The sequence below is a fragment of the Ranitomeya imitator genome, chromosome 4 (genome assembly GCF_032444005.1).
Source record: "Ranitomeya imitator isolate aRanImi1 chromosome 4, aRanImi1.pri, whole genome shotgun sequence".
In the NCBI taxonomy this organism is placed as follows: Eukaryota; Metazoa; Chordata; class Amphibia; order Anura; family Dendrobatidae; genus Ranitomeya; species Ranitomeya imitator.
Genome location: NC_091285.1, coordinates 14513132 through 14534199, shown reverse-complemented (window position 1 = coordinate 14534199; position 21068 = coordinate 14513132). Strand labels below are relative to the sequence as shown.

At 43.6% G+C, this 21068-nt stretch overlaps 1 protein-coding gene across 1 annotated transcript; it reads left to right on the top strand.

Annotated features, from left to right (window-relative positions):
• The first annotated feature begins 4339 nt into the window (after positions 1 to 4339).
• Positions 4340 to 14827, top strand: LOC138675122 (dihydrodiol dehydrogenase 3-like). Its single transcript, XM_069763111.1, has 9 exons — positions 4340 to 4498; positions 4983 to 5150; positions 5344 to 5460; positions 5678 to 5755; positions 8754 to 8876; positions 10735 to 10844; positions 11497 to 11662; positions 12580 to 12662; positions 14678 to 14827. Exons 1-9 carry the CDS (start codon positions 4412 to 4414, stop codon positions 14718 to 14720), a joined length of 975 nt encoding a protein of 324 aa, XP_069619212.1. The 5' UTR covers positions 4340 to 4411; the 3' UTR covers positions 14721 to 14827.
• The last annotated feature ends 6241 nt before the right edge of the window (positions 14828 to 21068 follow it).

The window sequence follows — 21068 nt, the reverse complement described above, 5'->3', positions numbered from 1 at the left end:
TACTCGCCTCTCCTAGCCCTCGCCTTTCACCAACATGACCCAGCGCTTACTACGCTTTGTGAGTCCTGTAGGCGTCATGGTAAGGTGAGGTCTACGGGACACACGGCGCATCAAAGAGCAGTGGCGCGTGAATGAAAACTGTAGCAGAGAAGATGAGGGTCGTGGAGATAGGAATATTACACTTCTTTATTTTTTTACAATTTAAGTTATTATGTCATGTGGTCTGGGGAGACACATTCACATTGAGTGTGCTGTGAACCTCTGAGCAACGAGCAACCACCACAGTTCTCCTAACAGGTCCAGGAGGACCGAGACGTTGGCCATCCTGTAAAGTGTGATACCCCTGAACATGACTTGCTGACACATCAATGGATGTCATTTTCTTCACTGTATAGAGGCTGTGCACGTTGGACTCAGTTAGGATGTGTCCTGCTGCCACGCAGTGAACTCTCAGGACCTCAGCAAGAGAGCCGAGCAAGACGGCATCTTCCATTAGGCAAGATGACCATCTCACCTCAGGCAGAAGTTTGCAGCTTCTCTTGCCAGCCACCAGTGAGCGGAAGAGAGGAATTCCCGTTAGCCCTACCAGTTACCTGCTTGCCCATTGGTTAGCCTGCCCGTTAGACCAGTTGGCATGGAAGCTGCAATAAAATTGGACTCACAATCATCCACGAGCAGCAGAAGGGAGTGGGACCACATGAAATGGGAGTAGCAAGCCAGAAGTGGAGCAGTGTGGAGAAAGTGGGGCAATTGGATAGGAAAGAAGAGAGCAGGAACCCTGGCGGCCCGTAAGAGGAGATGAATAAAGTAATCGCCGAAATCAGAAGTACACCACGTCAAATGATGATGTTTAGTTTACTCATTCATCATCTTTTCATACCATCCAAACCGCTTATTTGGGTCAAAGCATATGAAAATTAGAACATTAATTGTAACACAATGTGCAAATACTACAATAGTTTAGCTAATTTGCATAATTTAACTATAATCATCACTCTCGATATTGATGATGATAGGTTATAGATATCAAATCACTTGGGTTCCGCCACCCCATTTAGCTATTTTCAGGTCCACCGGTGTTTGGACGGAGTGTAAGGTGCAGGGATATCACAGCGCCATCCACTGTCGAGTGGCTGTTTTTGGATACTGCAGCTCATCTACTAGTCGCTCCTATTCGCTCACTACATGGTGTGCGCAGCTGAGCTGTTCCTCCTCTGTACAGTGTTTGCTTACGGCACGGAGAGCTGATTTGCTTTTTTGTTTGCATAGTAGTTTTATTAACCTCAACAGGAAACGCCTTTTACGTGACTTTTGTGTAGTAGATTCCATTACAATTCAATGTTAAATTTTATCTCTAAGATTATAGCAGAGCCAAGTCTGGAACTGGTTCCTGTTTGTTGCCCCAGCAGAAATCTACTGACATCTTGTATTTGGGCCAGGAAAGAAAAAGTGGAAATATTTAAAGGGGGTTTCAGCCTTAAAGAGATTGTCAAGAATTGTGGGTAAAAATCTGCAGTCACTCTATAGTGCGCATGTTGTGACGATTCCACGGTATTGCCAGTACGAGCCGGCGGTCTTGTGACTGCGGTCACATGCCAACTAGTCTCATCCAGCTTCTCAATTCACTTATATTGAGAAAAGCCCAAAGTATCTAGTTGGCAGGTGACCGCAAGTAAGCAAATCGCATACATGCTGAAACTTGACCGCCCCCGGGAATAGAGAGTGACTGCAGACATTTATCCCAAACCTGGAAAACACCTTTAAAATATTGAAATACTATCCTTAGGATAAGTTCTCGATATCAGAACAGTAGGGGTCCATCAGTTCTAACGATCATCTGTTGTCAGCGCCACTGGATGTAAATGTAGCAGAACTGCACAGCTAAAAACACCAGGTAGAGGTCACTGCCAAGAACTGCAGTTCAGCTCCTATTTGCTTGAAGAGTCGTTATGACTGTGCAGGTCTCAAGATTGTAACAGGCTGTAGGAATTGCCATAGTGTCTTGGACAATTCTTCTAGAGAGAGAGAGGTGAGGTGCTAGACCCAACTTGATTGATATGGCTGCAAAGCTATGCCACTACGAGTGTGGTTCACCGTGCCGAATGTCCATACTAAGGTGTGGACCCAACCTTCTGAGATGCTCATGCCCCAAATGACTGAAGCCAAGTGATCTATGAGTTAATTTACACTTAGGAAACTAAATCTCTGTCGAGCTCTCCATCTGCCATAAACTTTGAAAGAGGAACTGGTTACCGATCACGTAAGCCCTGGATTCCCTGTGCATCATGGCCTCCATTCTTAAGGGATGCCACAACGCACCAGACAAACGTCGTTGACTTGTAAATGGGTGCATTTGGGTAATATTGCTCCACGATGCACTTTTTTGAGGCTCCTTACATTGACTTGGCAGTAGGTGAGAACCTATGGTTGGAACTTGGATCCTAGACTTTCGATTCAGACCACAAGACATGGTCTCAGGCTACTACAAAGCTCGCGATCACCAACCACAGCTCCTTCACAGTCAAAATCATCACTTGCTTTCTGCACATAGTCACACTTTTCACATTATTACCTTGAGACAAAACCTTGAAACCTCTTGGTTTTACCATGTCCATATCTTCCATAGTATTGGTGGAAAAACTCTACGTTAAAGTTCACCAGTGAGCAACCGAGCCACAGTAGGCACCGTGTCAGCCCAGACTTCTTGGACCCATTGACCCAGGAGTAATGTCAATAGAGATAATCAAAAAGATTCACAAGATTGTCTCTTTTGCTTTTTCCAGTGGGACTATGTATAAGATCTTGTATAGTGAAGAAAGTATATGGAAGAGCAGTACTCTCCTTGGATACTCTGATCTGGTCAGCTTTACCAAACGCTGGCACGTTCATGATTGTACTTTGGTTAGTTCAACTTTTACTATCAGAACTGATGATGATCTTAGGATCAATAATCTAAGCTGTTGTCAAGAGTACCTTGAAATTGGAAAATAAAACAGTTCCCATAAATTGCACACAAAGCTTGTTGGTTGCTACATTCTATGTGAAGCTAGTGTGCTTGGTGGTTACCATTAGTGGTGACTACTTAAAAAATGTTAACAATGTCATCTCCAAATGCACCTGTTAGGCTGGATTTACTAAGCCTCTGGTCCAGATGGGTACATGGACCCTTGGCGTTGGTGTAGCAGGCAGGAAGGCTTGTGTGGAGCGAGGACTTGGCACGCTAGCAACCACAGGAGGACAGGTGCAGAGGTGATGAAGGCAAATCCCACGTAGTGAAGACAACAGGTATGCTGGGTCACAAGGCAGATGTAGACCAGGAGCTGATTGAAGAGCACAACAAGCAAACAGAATAGACCTAGGCAAATAATGCCATGGGAACATGCCAGGCCACATGTAAAACCCAACGTGGAGCTCAACAGAGTGCAGCACCCGTAAGGGAAGGTGGTGAAGCCGTGCCGAGCCGAGGCAGGTGCTAAAAAAGGATCTCTGCAACTTGGAACAATGATAACTCAAAGTATAACTAGCACCATACAACTTTTTTTTCAATAGCACAGGAGGAGGGTCACTCTCACACCTGGCCCTATCTTAAAAATACTCTTCTTTAAGCAACTCTTATTCAGTCCTATAAGTATTATAGGACTGAACTCTCCACATTACACCACAGACCTCAAGGCAGGCGGTCTCCTGCTCCTTCCTACCTCTCACCCCATTTCAAATTAAATTATTAGCAAAAAAAAAAACAAGTTTTCGGCTTTTTGCATCAATAACATTTGAAATAACTCAGTACATGTAAAATATAAGGTGGTTTCTCCAAATTCACCACAATATTCCACTTTTACTGTTTACGGCAGTCTCAAAATTCTTTCAAAAATGGCGCCAGAAGTTGGTGAATCACATCTGCAGCAGGTCACGACAGCCAGAGGGGCTGCAGGTTACAGCAGCCAGAGGAGCACCATTTAGTACTAAAGATGTTTGTCATGAAGGGGTGTATAATTTTGAGGCTGCAGTAACCCCCCAAAAATGGCATTTTTGCAGATATCACTGGTTAATGTTGTGTCCTATGTTATTATTCATGTTTTATTGGTTTACTGCAAACTTTGCTAATAACCTGATTTTGCAATGATGGGTGGGGAGGGAGGTATAATTATGATTTCAGCTGTATATAAATATTACATTTATAATATACAGTATGTACCAGTCAAAAACAACATTAAAAAACAGTCTCTTAAACGTTTTTCTCCTACCGCCCAAAAACTGGCACAGGCATAGCAGTGACTCAGCATAATCTATGCTCATTGAGCACCGTGGGCTATAATGGAGCCAAGAGGTGGAGCGTTGCTCCTAGTGCTCAGCCAAAAATTCTATATTCACAGAAGAAACTTCAGGACGGATCTGAGCCACAAGCAGGATTATGGCGCTGACAAAACAGTCACGATTTACACTGAACGATGGGCACAAAATTCCGGTGGTGGGACTGGGCACCTATGCTCCTCAGGAGGTAGGTTGTGATAGCCGTTAACGACCAATTTAGGATGGCTTCTTAACACTTGAAATCTTTTGTGATACGATCCTACAAGTTCACGAGGGTGGAATAATTTACTGCCGACATCATAGCAGTGCTTATAACAGTACGGGCATGTTATAAGAGGTGCGGTTGACTTATGTAACTGTCTGTAACGTAATCATGGTGGGAAGGGAAATTTATGTGCTTCAGATCATACATCGCATTGAAGAAGACCATGAGAATGGTGGTTCCCCTTGGAATTGTCCAGGAGACATTCACTGATTCTTTTGTAGCATGCTCATTCAGTAGAGCAGATAGTGCATGGCATAGAATAAAGAGGTGGGATAAGGGGGAAAGGACACAGTCGGAAAAGATGTTCAACTATGATGGAGACTTTGACTTGGATGTGGTTTTGCGAAATGAAATGTTCACGTAACCCTATGTTCCTGTCTACCCTTGTCTCCTATCATTATTTTAGCTCCCTAAGTCTATGGCGGAGGAGGCTGTGAAAGTCGCTCTTGATGTTGGGTATCATCACATTGATTGCGCATTAATATACGGGAATGAGGTTGAGGTTGGACGAGCTATCAATGCGAAGATCACGGATGGGACGGTCAAGAGAGAAGACGTGTACTACACCAGCAAGGTGATGACAATGAGATGCTTCCATGGGCAGCCATCAGATGTCCTCTTTAGCCGCTATCCTGGTCATAGTCGTAAGTGACAGAAGCGGGATTATTAGCTCTCTTTTACAGTATTTCTTAGCCATCATCCACTCTTCCATGGATCCTTAACTTTTAATTAATTTTTAAGCAATTTTTGCTTTTTCCCCCTTCTAGCTGTGGAGCACCTATCAGTCCCCCGAGTTGGTTCGTCACGCTCTTGAGAAGTCTTTGAAGGATCTACGTCTGGATTACTTAGATCTTTATCTTATTCATAGTCCCATCGAATTTAAGGTCTGTATATGGCCCCCAAAAACATTTTATAACAAGGTCACAGCCTAAATTTTCTGTGAGGCTGGAGGACGGTCTAGCTTGTCTCCTGGTCTACTAAATTTCCATTTCTAAACTGGTCATAGCTTGAACTCTTGTGATGGCTGAAGAACAGATCCAACTTATCTCATGGTCTTTGTTCTTTTTTAACACTGATTTTCATCATTTTTTTGCTTTTAAGCCTGGTGATGATCTACAGCCAACAGATGAAAATGGAAAATTCATTTATCACAATACTGATATTCGAGACACTTGGAAGGTATGTAGACAAACCTTAGACTTTTCACAGGTTTCAGTCTGTTATTAGAGTCCTTCCATATGCCTCCAGTGACATCTCAGTTTACAAGTGACTCTAATGGCTCAATTTTTCTTCAATGATGATGAATTCAACACTTACGTAACAGCAACTGTGTAGAATGACTTAAAGGGAACCTGTCACCCCGTTTTTTCAAGAAGAGCTAAAAATAGAGATAAATAGGGGCAGAGCTGTGCTTTACATTAGTGTATTTTGGAGCCTTTATTCCCCACCTATGCTGCCGAAATACCTTTGTAAAGACGCCGTTTTGGCGGCCATTTTCCTGCAGCCGAGATGCGAACTCGGCTTCAGGAAAATGGCCGTCAAGATCTCCATCTGCGCACGCGCGGTATCCCGCGGCCATTGTCCTGAAGCCCCGGGAAGCCGAGAAGAACCATCTGCGCACGCGCAGCCTCACAAAGATGGCCGCGCCCATCGATAAACGGCTGAATAGCGCAGATCGCGCTATTTTCCTTGAAGCTGCGCAGTGGATTCGCCACTTGGACATGCGCACACCACTACGCCACCAACGGAGATCTGGGGGAGAAACAGCGATGTCACCACGCCCATATGACCTGACCAGCGTGAGTGACAGCCCAAAACGGCGACTTTACAAAGGTATTTCGGCAGCATAGGTTAAAGGCTCCAAAATACACTAATGTAAAGCCCAGCTCTGCCCCTATTTAACGCTATTTTTAGCTCTTCTTGAAAAAACGGGGTGACAGGTTCCCTTTAAAGAGAAGTTATCATCAGAAAATGACCAATTGCTTAAATCAGATTTTTGTGTGTTACACATAGTTTAAAAAAAAATGCTGCCAATTTTTTTTAACATATCACAATCTGTATTTTTAATGAAAAACAGACATATTGCAGTTTTCAGTCTGGCCACTAGGGCATTTTTTAGATTTTATGCCGCATTATGCCGCGGTGTAACGCAGTCCATTAACGCTGCTATTAACCCTCTATGACCAACTTGTTACTATTTACCTATGCAGCATCAATAGTAAAAAGATCTAATGTTAAAAATAATAATAATAAAAAAAATCATTATATTCTCACCTTCTGGCGCCTTTCCCGCTTCTCGCGACGCTCCGGTCCTAAGAATGCATTGCGGTCTCGCGAGACCGCTACGTCATCATCTTGTGAAACCGCAATGCATTCTTGGGACCGGAGCATCGCGTAAACGCCTGGCCTTGATCCGGGTGAGTATATAACTATTTTTTATTTTAATTCTTCTTTTTTAATAGGGATTTGGTGCCCACATTACTATATACTACGTGGGCTGTGTTATATACTATGTGGGCTGTGTTATAAACTGCGTGGGCTGTGTTATATACTGCGTGGCTGTGTTATATACTATGTGGCTGTGTTATATACTACGTGGCTGTGTTATATAATACATGGCTGTGCAATATATTACAGTTATATGAAAAAGTTTGGGCAGCCCTATTAATCTTAAGCTTAATGTTTTAGAAAAATTGGTATTTTTGCAACAGCTATTTCAGTTTCATATATCTAATAACTGTTGGACACAGTAATGTTTCTGCCTTGAAATGAGGTTTATTGTACGAACAGAAAATGTGCAATTTGCCTTCAAACAAAATTTGACAGGTGCATAAGTATGGGCACCCCGCCAGAAAAGTGACATTAATATTTAGTAGATCCTTCTTTTGCAAAAATAACAGCCTCTAGTCGCTTCCTGTAGCTTTTAATTAGTTCCTGGATCCTGGATGAAGGTATTTGGCTGTGGCTGTGTTATATACTACGTGTGCTGTGCTATATAGTACATGGATGTGCAATATACGTGGCTGGGCAATATACTACAAGGCTGTGCTATATACTACGTGGTTGTGCTATACACTATATGGACTGTGTTATATACTACGTGGGCTGTGCTATATACTACGTGGGCTGTGCTGTATACTGCGTGGCATTGTTATATACTATGTGGCTGTGTTATGTACTACTTGGACTGTGCTAGAAACTACGTGGATGTGCTATTTACTATGTGGCTGTGTTATATGCTACTTGGCTGTGGTATATTGCTCTGCTGTATCTGTGCATCATGAATTGTGGAATGTGTTAAAGAGGAGGGCCAACTGAGACTCTTTTGCCCGGGTTCCTCAAAAACCTTGAGCCGGCCCTGGCTTCACTGATTGGTCACGCCCGGCCACGAACAATCAGCGACAGGCGCAGTCCGTCCACGAATTGACAGGGAATTTGAACCATGCTTCGCTATTTGGTTGCGCCCGGCCGGCCGAATCCTTTGTATAAATTACATTGTTCATAAATAAACTACATACATATTCTAGAATACCCAATGCGCTAGAATCGGGCCACCATCTAGTTTACTGTATATACAGGACTTATCAGGGGAGGTGGTGAGCTGATACAATACCTCTTGTGAATGGTGCAATCTGTGTTAACTACTATATATAGAGGACTAGTGAGCTGTGACATCAGCTATGTTTCCATGGTAACAGACTACAAATGATTCCAGTGTAGTCTGATCCTTTAGGCACGTTGCTATCTATATGAATAAAACTTATAATAAATATCCAAATCTATATTTGCAATTTGTAGGGGGAGAAGTAGAAGGGTTGCATAACTACACAGAGTATATTTCAAGTTTGTGATCTTTGGAAACACATAGGCTTGCATAGGAGCTGTATACGCAATCCATGTTGTTATACTTCCAGCAAAATATTCAATCCCAAGTACCAATATATGAGATGTTATTTTAGAGTGTTCATTGGGATGTCACTTTTATAAGCTGGGCCTTTGGAATATAAGGGGTAAAAAATAAGTCCTTACCAATGGATGGACAGGGAACATTTTTGCCTATCTCGTGAATAGGTTGTGACCGGGAACAGTGATAGCAGATGTACGAGTCAGAAATATGCTCAATATAGTTGTCACTTCTCATCCCATTTTTTTAAAATTTATTTATTTTGTATTTTAGGCTATGGAAGATTGTAAAGAAGCCGGACTGGTCAGATCTATAGGCGTCTCCAACTTCAACCATAAGCAACTGGAGCTCATCCTCAACATGTCGGGTCTGAGATACAAACCTGTGTGCAACCAGGTAACGCAGAACTATCTCATCTGCAAGATCATCGAACATTTGCATTTTTTACGCTTTTTTTTTTTTTAAATAAGACATTGCCAATAGCGAAAACCAAAAATTTACTAGACTTAGATATGACGTATACTTAGAAAAGATTTTCTGGTAGAACATTGGTAACGTAGTCTCTCCAAACCCTTAGCTTTGTAGCTGGATCCCCTTAAAGGTCTCCTGTCAGTAGGATCAACTCTCATAAGCCGTCTATATCAGCATGTAGGTTATAAAAAGATGAATAAAATGATACCTTGATATCTGCGATCTGATGTCTTATGCCAGAGAAAACCACATTTTCCATAATATGTAAATGAGCTGTTTAGATCTATGGGCCGGACATAGATCTCCCTGAGACTCCGCCTCCAGAGGTTATTTTAAATGAAAGGGGCATTACCAATGTGAGAGATGTAAATCAGGAGCCTTTAGAAAAATCCTGATTGAGGGAGCGAGGGAAAAAGAGACAGGTGCGGCGCTTCCTATGAATTTAATACGTTTTTATCAACCATGAACAATTCTTTTAGTTATGGTTATGCTCACCTTTAATCAATAGGAAATGCACGTTGAGATTCACAAGGAGTCACTTCTTTGTGTACCTCTCCTCCATATCTTGAATAATCCAATAAGGTGTGCAGCTCACTTTGGAGAACTATGTTCAGATCCTGCTTCAGATCTACATAGGTAGTGAATCCAAAGTAAAGAGAAACTCCAAACAAATAGATAAGCTGTTAAGATCTCTGGGAGGGGCACAGATCTCCCTGAAAATCTTCCTTTAAACCTTATTTTAAATTAAAGAGACGTTTCCAATGTGAGACATGTAATGACTGACAGTCTACTCTCCTGATCTACATTCAAAGTAAAGAGAAACTCCAAACAAATGTGGCGCTCCTCACCTTAGGATTTCATGAATGCATCCAATTCCCATGAAAATCTCAAAGTTTTCATATTTATGAAGGTTCCCAGAGGGGATTAGCAGGGCGGGCCCTGGATTCTAACATTACGGGGAACTGTAATAAATAAGAAAACTTTGAGATGTTCACTGGAATTGGATGTATTCATGAAATCCTAAGGTGACGAGCGCCACATTTATATTTGTTTGGAGTTTCTCTTTACTTTGAATGTAGATCATGAGAGCAGACTGTCAGTCATTACATGTCTCACATTGGAAACATCTCTTTAATTTAAAATAAGGTTTAAAGGAAGATTTTCAGGGAGATCTGTGCCCCTTCCAGAGATCTTAACAGCTTATCTACATATTATTAAGAGAAACATGGATTTCTCACGAATAAGACATCGGATCCAGGACTTATCAAGGTATCATTTTATTCCACTTCCTATGACCCACATGCCCAGATAGACGGCTTAGGTGGGGTGATCGCTTTGATAGATTCCCTTTAAGGAGTGTTCTCTGGGCAGACATTTTTTAGTCTACGAGACGTCATAAGCTAGTAGGAACATCAGCCTCCTCACCCCACTGGTGGTGCACTCATGGTCAAGATCATCAGCTTAGTCTGTAGATTGTAGATTTTTGAACAAGGGGTAGGAGACATGGGCTTAATACTGAATTGTCCTTCAGCCCAAATTATTTGTATAGTTGTAATTTAGAGTTTGTAGAATGTGAGGTTTACTGGTGAGCCACCAACCTTTATGTCTCATAGGAGTGGTCTCGATACCAAATCGTAATTTTGGGTTCAAGCATAACAAACAGAGCAGAAAAAGTTGTGTTGGCTCCAACCAAACCAGACGACACTCCTCGTTTCATTTCCTTACAAAATTACCATTGGAATTTGCCTTTGGTCCTTACATTAGACATTTTGTGCATCTCCAGGTGGAATGTCATATCTACAATAATCAGGCCAAGCTGCTGGAGTTCTGCAAATCCCACAACATAGTCCTGGTGGCATACGGGGTGCTGGGCTCTACTCGAGATGTAAGATGGTAAGAACTCTCTTGGAATTGGACAAGCCGAACTTTCAACTGCAGCTACTCCGAATCCTTCTTCTTCATACAAAGGGAGAACCGGAGGGGTTCCATGTTCCATGTTTAATTGCTGAATCTTAGTGCCCTCAACTTTAAAGGGGTCATCTGGGACTTTTTTTTTCCCTATCGGTTTCAGCACTTATCGTCAGATTGTTACTAACTACCTGCCTGTCCTGTGACAAACTCTACCAGCTCAGAGTGGCCATGGACCTCTCCTGCCAGTGATTTTCCTGCTTCTGTGATGTCATGTCGACAGAGCAGTTCCTTTTCTTTCGCTCTGCTCTGTCGATGTGGTCATCACTGCCAATGTCATGTTGATTGCAAGCTCCAGGCTGAGCTGGCTGCCAATCGACATGACTATGATTGCGTGCTCCTTCGATAGAGCATTGTGGAAGAGAAGAAACTGCTTTGTTGATGTTGATGTGACATCACAGGAAGCAATAGAGTCGCTGGTAAGCGCAGTCCATGACTGTTCTGAGGCAGGAGAGATCGACACAAGGCAGCACAGGTAGTTAGTAACTCTACCAACAAATAAGTGCTTAGCTCCATAGAAAAAAAAGTCCAGGATAACCCCTTGAAGTTTGTCTACATTGCATCTTTACTCTTTCAGGATTGAACCGACTGCTCCAATGTTACTGGAGGACCCTGTGCTCACTGCAATTGCAAAAAAACATGGTCGAACTCCTGCCCAAGTCGCAATGAGACATATGCTACAGAGAGGAATAGTGGTTCTTGCTAAGAGTTTTAAGCCGGAGAGGATCAAGCAGAATCTTGAGGTATGAGATGTGGTATTCAGAAGGTCACACTTTAGATAAGAAGTGGTCCAGTAATTACCCATCTTCTTCTGGCCAAAACACATCTATCACGTGACATAGTATGCATTCGATCTCCTTCCTTGTACATGGGTGATAATACCTCTGTTCTACTGTGGGATCTCCATTCTCCAAAACAACCTTTTCAAACAACCAAAATTTCGCCCAATTGTATCAAATTGAGCGCCGACATGAGAATGAGTGGTCTAGAATGCCAAGAGTTGACCCAAGAGGATGCATGTAAGCGTGACGTGAACCTCTTGCTTGAGAGAGCTTCCCTCCGGGTTCAAAGTATTCTGCCAATGTTTCCAGCAAGTCACTGACAACATGGCTACGAAACCATATTTAGTCTTGGCTCGAGAAGCTATCGAGCAAAGTCTCCCAATATTAGGAGTCCATGGCAGGTGGAGAACCATGGATAATCGGCAGCAAAATCCACAGCAATTGGGTTTTGTTGTGACCTCAATATTGAATGCAAAGGGGAAAAATCTGCAAAAAAAAAAAAAGCAAGTGGCTGCAAATTCTACAAATCGCATCCACTTTTCTGCTACTGCATTTCCAAAGATCCAAATAGGAAATCCTGAGCAATTCTTGTACATTTAGGATTAGATGAAACAGGATTTGTTTGTAGTCTGTGACCTTGGAGACACATGAGCACATTACTTACAAAATGGCAGGAAACTTACTATGTGGTAAATTTTGGTAGTGCCAATGTTCTTCTATCTTCATAGACTCCCATCAAATGTGGACATTTCAGCTACATTCTTTTGGGTTCCTCTTTTACAAATGCTAATCTCCAGAATCCAAGAGATTGGTAATTGTCGTGTGAGTTTTAGAAATATAACATAAGTTGATTTCTATCTATGGGATTTCTATTTCAGGTTTTTGAATTTGAGTTGAGTGAGGAAGAAATAAAAAGCCTCAATGGGCTGAATCGAAACCTACGCTACGTGGATGTGACTAAGTAAGTACAACGTATCGGAGAATATTTTCCCAAAATTCTGGACAAATTGCTTTTAGGCTCCACATATAAGGAATACACATATGCTACACATAAGCGCACATAGAGTCGTACACCTACATCATGCAGTAAAAGCCAACTCTTTCTCATGGTCCAGAAAACCGTCAGGAAAAGGACAATCTACTCAAATTCTCGGAAAAGATTCCATATTTCTCAGGAGATGCTGAAAATTTCTTAAAGCTGGAAAGTTTCTTACTTGCAATGCTGGAGTTAGAGTAGCCCAATCTACTCCAGAAGATGTCACCTTCTCGGATTGTGTTCTGTAGGTACGGCTGGAGAACACAGAGACAATACTCTTATAGGGATCCTGCCACTTGACTCATGCTAGCTAGAGATGAGGCAAAATTTGAATTCGCCTGTTTGATCATTTTCTTTCCCCCAGGAAATTTTGTTATTCTTTGCAAATTTAATGTCCCTCATGCTCACCTCTAAGGTCCCTCTACTATTCACCACCACCCGTCCCATCCTTGACGCATCTTCTGATCAGCCACCAATCACGTTGGAATCTTCGGGCCTCTCATGCTGCGCCAAAATTCCGGCTGTCATGGTGCCTGGCAGGGATCTCGGCAAGAGCACAGGAGGTCAACGGTGTCATGACGTCGCGACATGTGATGTGACCTTCATGCTCTCGTGCGCAAAACCCTCCCATGTGCCAGGAAAGCAGGAAGTCCTGTACATTGTGAGAGGGCTCAAGATTCCAACACATGCGGTAAGGGATCAAAAGATGCGGTGGGAACCGGACGGGTGACGGTGAGTAGCAGAGGTGAGTGGTACGGGAAGTTTTTATTTTTTAATCTGTCAACGGCCCATTATGGTTCAGAAATATGGTGGCCAGCCGGAATCTATTTGCTGAATCCACATGGTTGAGTTTTGGCAAATGCGGAATTTTTTTTGTAAATTTCAATTCCATTTATTCCGTCATCTTTAATGCTGGTTAAATCATAGGCAGCCGGAATCAGAGCCTGGTTGTGTAACTGCTGCCAGTTATGTCCTTCTCTGAGACGCAGTTTGAAGAATCGGTTGGGAGAGACAAGATAAGTCTGAGAAGGCTTCTCCTCGCCTCACTCCAGGTGATTGGCGAGTCTCTTCGTATGTACACACATGTTTTTCTCAGAAGGTCAAAAAGTCACGGTCTCTTGGAGTACTGTCACCACATCGGCCAACCCGTCTACATCTGCGGTGTGAATCTATGCAAGACATGTTTCATCAAGTATGGCAGATCGGTAGATTTACTGAATCATACCAGTATGTTCCTTCGTTAGGTGGAGCTTGTGACATCCTAGTGAACACTTGGATACGTATCTCCAAGAGTTGGCAAGAAGGAAGGCGTCTTATCCATGAACCAGCAGGGAAAAAGCATTACATGGACACATGCTTGAGTTATATGGGTTGCCAGGACCTTAACATTGATAGCCTATTTTTATATATCAGTCACCTACATCATATCTTTGGGGGTACAGCATTACTACTCCTACTATCAGCTGCTAGAAGGTCCCATGGCAATTGGAAATAAATAGTATATGGAGCTGAAAAACCACAGCTATGTAGTGGTCCTTCTCAGGTACTGAAGCTCAGCATTTATTGAAGTGAATGTGATCTGAGCTGCAGTACCTGAGACCCACCACTACTCACTGTGTGGCGCTGTGGTGCTTCAGCTCAATACATTGGGGAGTAAACAGTGTACTGAGCCAAAGCACCACAGCGCCATACAGTGAGTAGTGGTCAGTCTCAGGTACTGCAGCTCAGATTACATTCACTTCAATAAGAGCTGACCTTCGGTACCTGGGAATGACCACTACAAAGCTGTGGTTTTTCAGCTCCATACATCGCAGATAAAATAGATCATTGCATCAGAATATGTCTAGCAATTGGTTCTAATTATTCCAAGTGGATGAGAAGAATCAGCTGAATGCTCCCCCTGCTCCCATACTTCAACATCACCTTTTCTGATTTTGCAGGTGGAAAGATCACCCGAAGTATCCATTCCATGAAGAATATTAAATTCATCGGTTTTGTTGATCTCCGACTTTTGCAAATTGATTATTGAGAACTTTTTACAAGTTCTAATTTTTTTTACTACCAATAAAGAAATCACTGAAGATACAAAAGGGTCTGAGAATATATTACACCGGTCACCTGAAGGCTGATATTTGACTGTATTTTAACGAAGCCAACCACCAAAAACGTAATATTACGGAGTATCTGAATTTTTTGTAAAATCTGAGGCAAATTCACTTAATCTCAAACCGATTTTCTCATATCTAGTGACACTGAAATCGGCCATGTTCCTCATACTGTACATAAACACTTGGGTCCCAGTCATCATTTGTGCTTTTTTAAGTTACTTTTCTTTTTTTAGTCTTGTTGCCTTCAATGGGGTTTTTTTTTTTGTGCTTAGTTTTTCAAAATTTAGTTAATTAATTTTTCACCTAATCAAAAAATGCTCTTTATTTTTGTTTTTTGGTCTTTTTACCCTTTTTTAGGTAAAAAAAATCACAAGTTTTGCTAAAATGTCACAATTATTGCACCAAAAATTCAAGCATTGACAAAATCCCTCCATTGTGATACTGGCGTACATTTGGACAAAAATTTTGCAACTTTTTAAAAAGTAGCATCTAATGAATCGGTCAGAAAAATTTAGAAAAATAAAACCACATCCACAATGATGACTATAAAACCTGTTTTTACTGACGAGATGTTCTGTAGATAAGTCAGTATATCAGAGAAACCTGCATGTAACATCCCTGTAATTATTTCTACATCTATATCATGTGTCTCATGTCCCAATATGTCCTCATCATCTCCATCATGTCCACCTATGTCCTCATCACCTCCATCCTGTCCTCATCACTTCTATCATGTACTCCTGTGTCCTCATCGCCTCCATCATGTCCTCCTGTGTCCTCATCACCTCCATCATGTCCTCCTGTGTCCTCATCACCTCCTTCATGTCCTCCTGTGACCTCATCACCTTCATCGTGTCCTCCTGTGTCCTCATAACTTCCATCATGTCCCCCTGTATCCTCATTATCTCCATCATGTCTTCCTGTGTCCTCATCACCTCCATCATGTCCTCCTGTGTCCTTATCACCTCCATAATGTCCTCCTGTGTCCTCATCCCTTCTATCATGTCCTCCTGTGTCCTCATCACCTCCATTATGTCCTCCTGTGTCATCATCACCTCCATCATGTCCTCCTGTGTCCTCATCCCCTCCATAATGTCCTCCTGTGCCCTCATCACCTCCATCATGTCCTCATCAGTTCTGTCATACACTCGTGTACACATCACCTCCATCATGTCCTCCTGTGTCCTCATCACCTCCCTCATGTCCTCCTGTGTCAGCATCATCTCCATCATGTCCTCCTGTGTCCTCATCACCTCCATAATGTCCTCCTGTGTCCTCATCACCTCCATTATGTCCTCATCACTTCTATCATATACTCCTGTGTCCTCATTACCTCCATCATGTCCTCCTGTGTCCTCATCACCTCATTCATGTCCTCCTGTGACCTAATCACTTATATCATGTCCCCATCAACTCCATCATGTCCTCCTGTGTCCTCATCACCTCCATCATGTATTACTGTGTTCTCATCATTTCTATCATACCCTCCTGTGTCCTCATCACCTCCATCATGTCCTCATCACCTCCATCATGTCCTTCTGTGCCCTCATAACTTCTATCATGTCCTTCTGTGTCCTCATCACCTCCATCATGCCCTCCTGTGTCCTTATCACCTCCATCATGTCCTCCTGTGTCCTCATCACCTCCATCATGTTCCCCTCTGTCCTCATCACATCCATCATGTCCTCCTGTGTCCTCTTCACCTCCATCAGGTTCCCCTCTGTCCTCATCACCTCCATCATGTCTTCCTGTGTCCTCATCACTTCTATCAAGTCCTCCTGTGTCCTCATCACCTCCATCATGTCCTCCTGTGTCCTCCTCACTTCTATCAAGTCCTCCTGTGTCCTCATCACCTCCATCATGTCCTCCTGTGTCCTCCTCACTTCTATCAAGTCCTCCTGTGTCCTCATCACCTCCATCATGTCCTCCTGTGTCCTCATCACCTCCATCATGTTCCCCTCTGCCCTCATCACATCCATCATGTCCTCCTGTGTCCTCCTCACTTCTATCATGTCCTCCTGTGTCCTCATCACCACCATCATGTCCTCCTGTGTCCTCATCACCTCCATCATGTTCCCCTCTGTCCTCATCACATCCATCATGTCCTCCTGTGTGCTCTTCACCTCCATCATGTTCCCGTCTGTCCTCATCACCTCCATCATGTCTTCCTGTGTCCTCATCACTTCTATCAAGTCCTCCTGTGTCCTCATCACCTCCATCATGTCCTCATGACCTCCATCATGTCCTCCTGTGTCCTCATAACTTCTATCATGTCCTCCTGCGTCCTCATCACCTCCATCATGTCCTCCTGTGTCCTCATAACTTCTATCATGTCCTCCTGCGCCCTCATCACCTCCATCATGTCTTCCTGTGTCCTCATCACTTCTATCATGTCCTCATCACCTCCATCATGTCCTCCTGTGTCCTCATAACTTCTATCATGTCCTCCTGCGTCCTCATCACCTCCATCATGTCCTCCTGTGTCCTCATCACCTCCATCATGTCTTCCTGTGTCCTCATCACTTCTATCATGTTCTCCTGTGTCCTCATCACCTTCATCATGTCCTCCTGTGTCCTCATCACCTCCATCATGTCCTTCTGTGTCCTCATCACCTCCATAAAGTCCTCCTGTGTCCTCATCACCTCCATCATGTCCTCCTGTGTCCTCATCACCTCCATCATGTCCTCATCACCTCCATCATGTCCTCCTGTGTCCTCATAACTTCTATCATGTCCTCCTGTGTCCTCATCACCTCCATCATGTCTTCCTGTGTCCTCATCACTTCTATCATGTTCTCCTGTGTCCTCATCACCTCCATCATGTCCTTCTGTGTCCTCATCACCTCCATAAAGTCCTCCTGTGTCCTCATCACCTCCATCATGTCCTCCTGTGTCCTCATCACCTCCATCATGTCCTCCTGTGCCCTCATCACCTCCATCATGTCTTCCTGTGTCCTCATCACTTCTATCATGTTCTCCTGTGTCCTCATCACCTCCATCATGTCCTCCTGTGTCCTCATCACCTCCATCATGTCCTTCTGTGTCCTCATCACCTCCATAAAGTCCTCCTGTGTCCTCATCACCTCCATCATGTCCTCCTGTGTCCTCATCCCATCCATCATGTCCTCCTGTGTCCTCATCACCTCCATCATGTCTTACTGTGTCCTCATCACCTCCTCCATCATGTCCTTCTGTGTCCTCATCACCTCCATAAAGTCCTCCTGTGTCCTCATCACCTCCATCATGTCCTCCTGTGTCCTCATCCCATCCATCATGTCCTCCTGTGTCCTCATCACCTCCATCATGTCTTACTGTGTCCTCATCACCTCCATCATGTCCTTCTGTGTCCTCATCACCTCCATCATGTCCTCCTGTGTCCTCATCACCTCCATGATGTCCTCCTGTGTCCTCATCATCTCGATTTCAGCACAGCCTTTGATAAAGTATTTTATATACAGTACTTACAGACAGGTGCTTGGTTCTTTGCTCTTTATTTCCACTTCTAATAGCAGAATTCTCAAAAGAATTCATTTCTCATCCCATGTTGCTCTAGTTTAGAGCTCTCCTGATGAATGTATCAAAGCGTCTACCAAATATGTGTTTTCCTGTTTTTGTAAGATATAACCTATCTCTAGCAAGAAGTCCAACATACATGTGCTTCACTCCATGGTCAAGAATCCCAAAACATTTCTGATGACATCATCGACAAAGCCAGTTGTTCACATGTAGAATCCTGTTCAATCTCCTTTTTCTATGTCCATCCACCGGGAGGATGGATGAAAACACGACCTGCTGTTATGATACTGGTGTAGCACTGCTGGGATCTAGTAGCCGAAGAAGTATAAACAGGAACAGCAAGCGGTAATAGAAGACCTTGGAGAAAGCAGAGGAGTTGTAGGAAACAATCCGGGAATAAATGAGAACAGTCACGGTAAGACAGTTCAGGAGTTGGAGACTGGACCTAGGCTAACAGCTAGACACAATACTCAAGCAATAAGGGAGAGATCCATTTGGTATTAAGTAGGCCCAAACAGGAAACAAAATGGATTCCACAGGTTCAGAATCTGCCATTTTAGTAAAGGGAAACTGCAGAACACAACAGCAGACTCCAATGGTAACGAGAGGAATTACAGCCCAATTGTTAAGGTGAAGAAATAGTAGCCATTAGTTGTCAATCTGTAGAAGGGCAACAGGAATACTAACACCTGTGCTCCCAGTTACTTCACTTTCCGGCCCAGGTCTTCAAAGTCTCTGCATATAGTTTCCAGTTCTTTTTTTGCTGTGTCATGTGTTGCTACGTGTATTAGTAGACATGTAGCACTGAAGAGTCTTGATGCCCCATCAGACACATCTTTAGTTTGGACCCCTGGAAGACAGCACACTTGAGGTAATGTCCAGTCGGCAAATTGCGGCTTCCGTTCCTCTCGGTAGGGAGTCAAGGACTTCCCTGAATGTAGTCATTTACCTTATTTTTTTCAGCATCCGGACCAGACTTTCCTTAAGGTTTCTTCCAATTTTGACTTGTCTATTACCATTTGTTGCCCTCTAGTAGATCTAGTGTTGCCCCAGGTATTCCTAAGGAGGTGTCTGCTGTCCTGACTTAGGTGTATGCTAAATTTCAAGCATTCCGCCCCCTGATTATTGCAAGATGCCCTATATGACTGTTTTCTGCCCCCAAAGTTTATTAATACCATCTCCATCCACTTCCCATGGCCATCCTACTGCAGCCAACCAGAGACCACCATCATGAAGAACAAGGAGTCCTGGAGGTGATGATCTGGCCCCCACGGAGCCCTGATCTCACATCATCCAGTCTGTCAGGGATCACATGAAGAGACAGAAGGATCCGCACAAGCCTCATACACAGAAGATCTGGGGTCAGGTCTCCAAGACATTTGGAATAACCTCCTCCCAAGTTCCTTCAAATGCAGTGTGCAAGTATCAAGACTTGAAGAAGATGGAGGGCGGCCACATGAAATATGGATGGGATTCAGATTTCTCTTTTGTTCATTCACTTTGCATTCTTATTTTGTAGCATTTTTTTCCAAGTTGGTGATTATATTACTGTCTTCAGGTCTTCAGTATGTTATGTGCTGCTGCATTGCCCCCTTTTTCTTGAGGCTGTTTCTTTGTGATGCCAGTGTACCTGTAATGAGCAAGGCCGGTTTTAGATAAAGTGGGGCCCTGAGCAAAAGTTTAAAGCGGGGCCCTAAATGCTCACATATTACGGTATTTTTCGGACTATAAGATGCACCGGACCATAAGACGCACCCCAAATTTGGGGTGAAAATTGCAGAAAAAAAGATTTTTTATAAGATGGGGGTCCGTCTTATTTACAGTATCTTACCTGAGGGCTGGCAGTGGCAGAGCAGGGTCACAGGAGGCATGGTGTCAGCAGAGGTGGGGTGATGCGGAACGGCGTGCACTTGAGCAGGGTCCCTTCCTGCTTAGGTGGGCGATGCCACGGCTTGGTGTCCATGCAGCAGTGGTGTGGCAATGGCAGAGGTGAGAATCTACAATCTTGGCTTCAGGAAAATGGCCGCCGCCATCTCCATCTGCGCACGCGCGGGCTCCCGTTGCCATTTTCCTGAAACCCCGGGAAGCAGAGCACTCCATCTGCACATGCGCGGCCTCAGGAAGATGGCCGCCGCCACCAATAAACCGGTAATTAACCCGGCTCTGCTGCTTACTGGGCTGCTGCATCGCCTCACCTGTGGAAGGGACCCCGCTCACGCCATACCGCCTCCTCATCCGCGCACCACACCACTGCCGGTAAGCCTGCATTACGACTATAAGACGCACCCCCATTTTCCCTTTTTTGGGGGGAAAAAGTGCGTCTTATAGTCGGGAAAGTACGTTATTCTATGCTTGTTTCCTGGAATAAATCAGCCATCATGTGCCAGGAAAGATGCTGGCTCAGCGTGCAAGACCGCATCAAAGGCAGGGAGTTTGACTTACGACGTAATTGTACATCAAATATCGTGAAGGGGTTAAGTTTAGTAATTGAAGAACTTCCATCCACAGGTATCCATCGTCTCCATTTAATACTAAAGAAGGGGTATATAATTCCGAGAATGCAGTAATCAGTAACAGTGGCGTTTTTGCAGATATCACTGGTTAATGTTGTGTCCTATGTTATTCATGTTTTGTTGGTTTACCGCAAACTTTGCTAATAAACTGAATTTGTCATAATGGAAGATGAGTGAGGAGCGAGGTATAATTA

Bases quoted from the DNA above. Each gene is read 5' to 3' on its own strand.
- LOC138675122 (XM_069763111.1), top strand. From the start codon at position 4,412: ATGGCGCTGACAAAACAGTCACGATTTACACTGAACGATGGGCACAAA. The intron at 5,756-8,753 runs GTATGTAGACAA...TTTGTATTTTAG, and splicing joins ATATTCGAGACACTTGGAAG to GCTATGGAAGATTGTAAAGA. The intron at 11,663-12,579 runs GTATGAGATGTG...TTTCTATTTCAG, and splicing joins GGATCAAGCAGAATCTTGAG to GTTTTTGAATTTGAGTTGAG.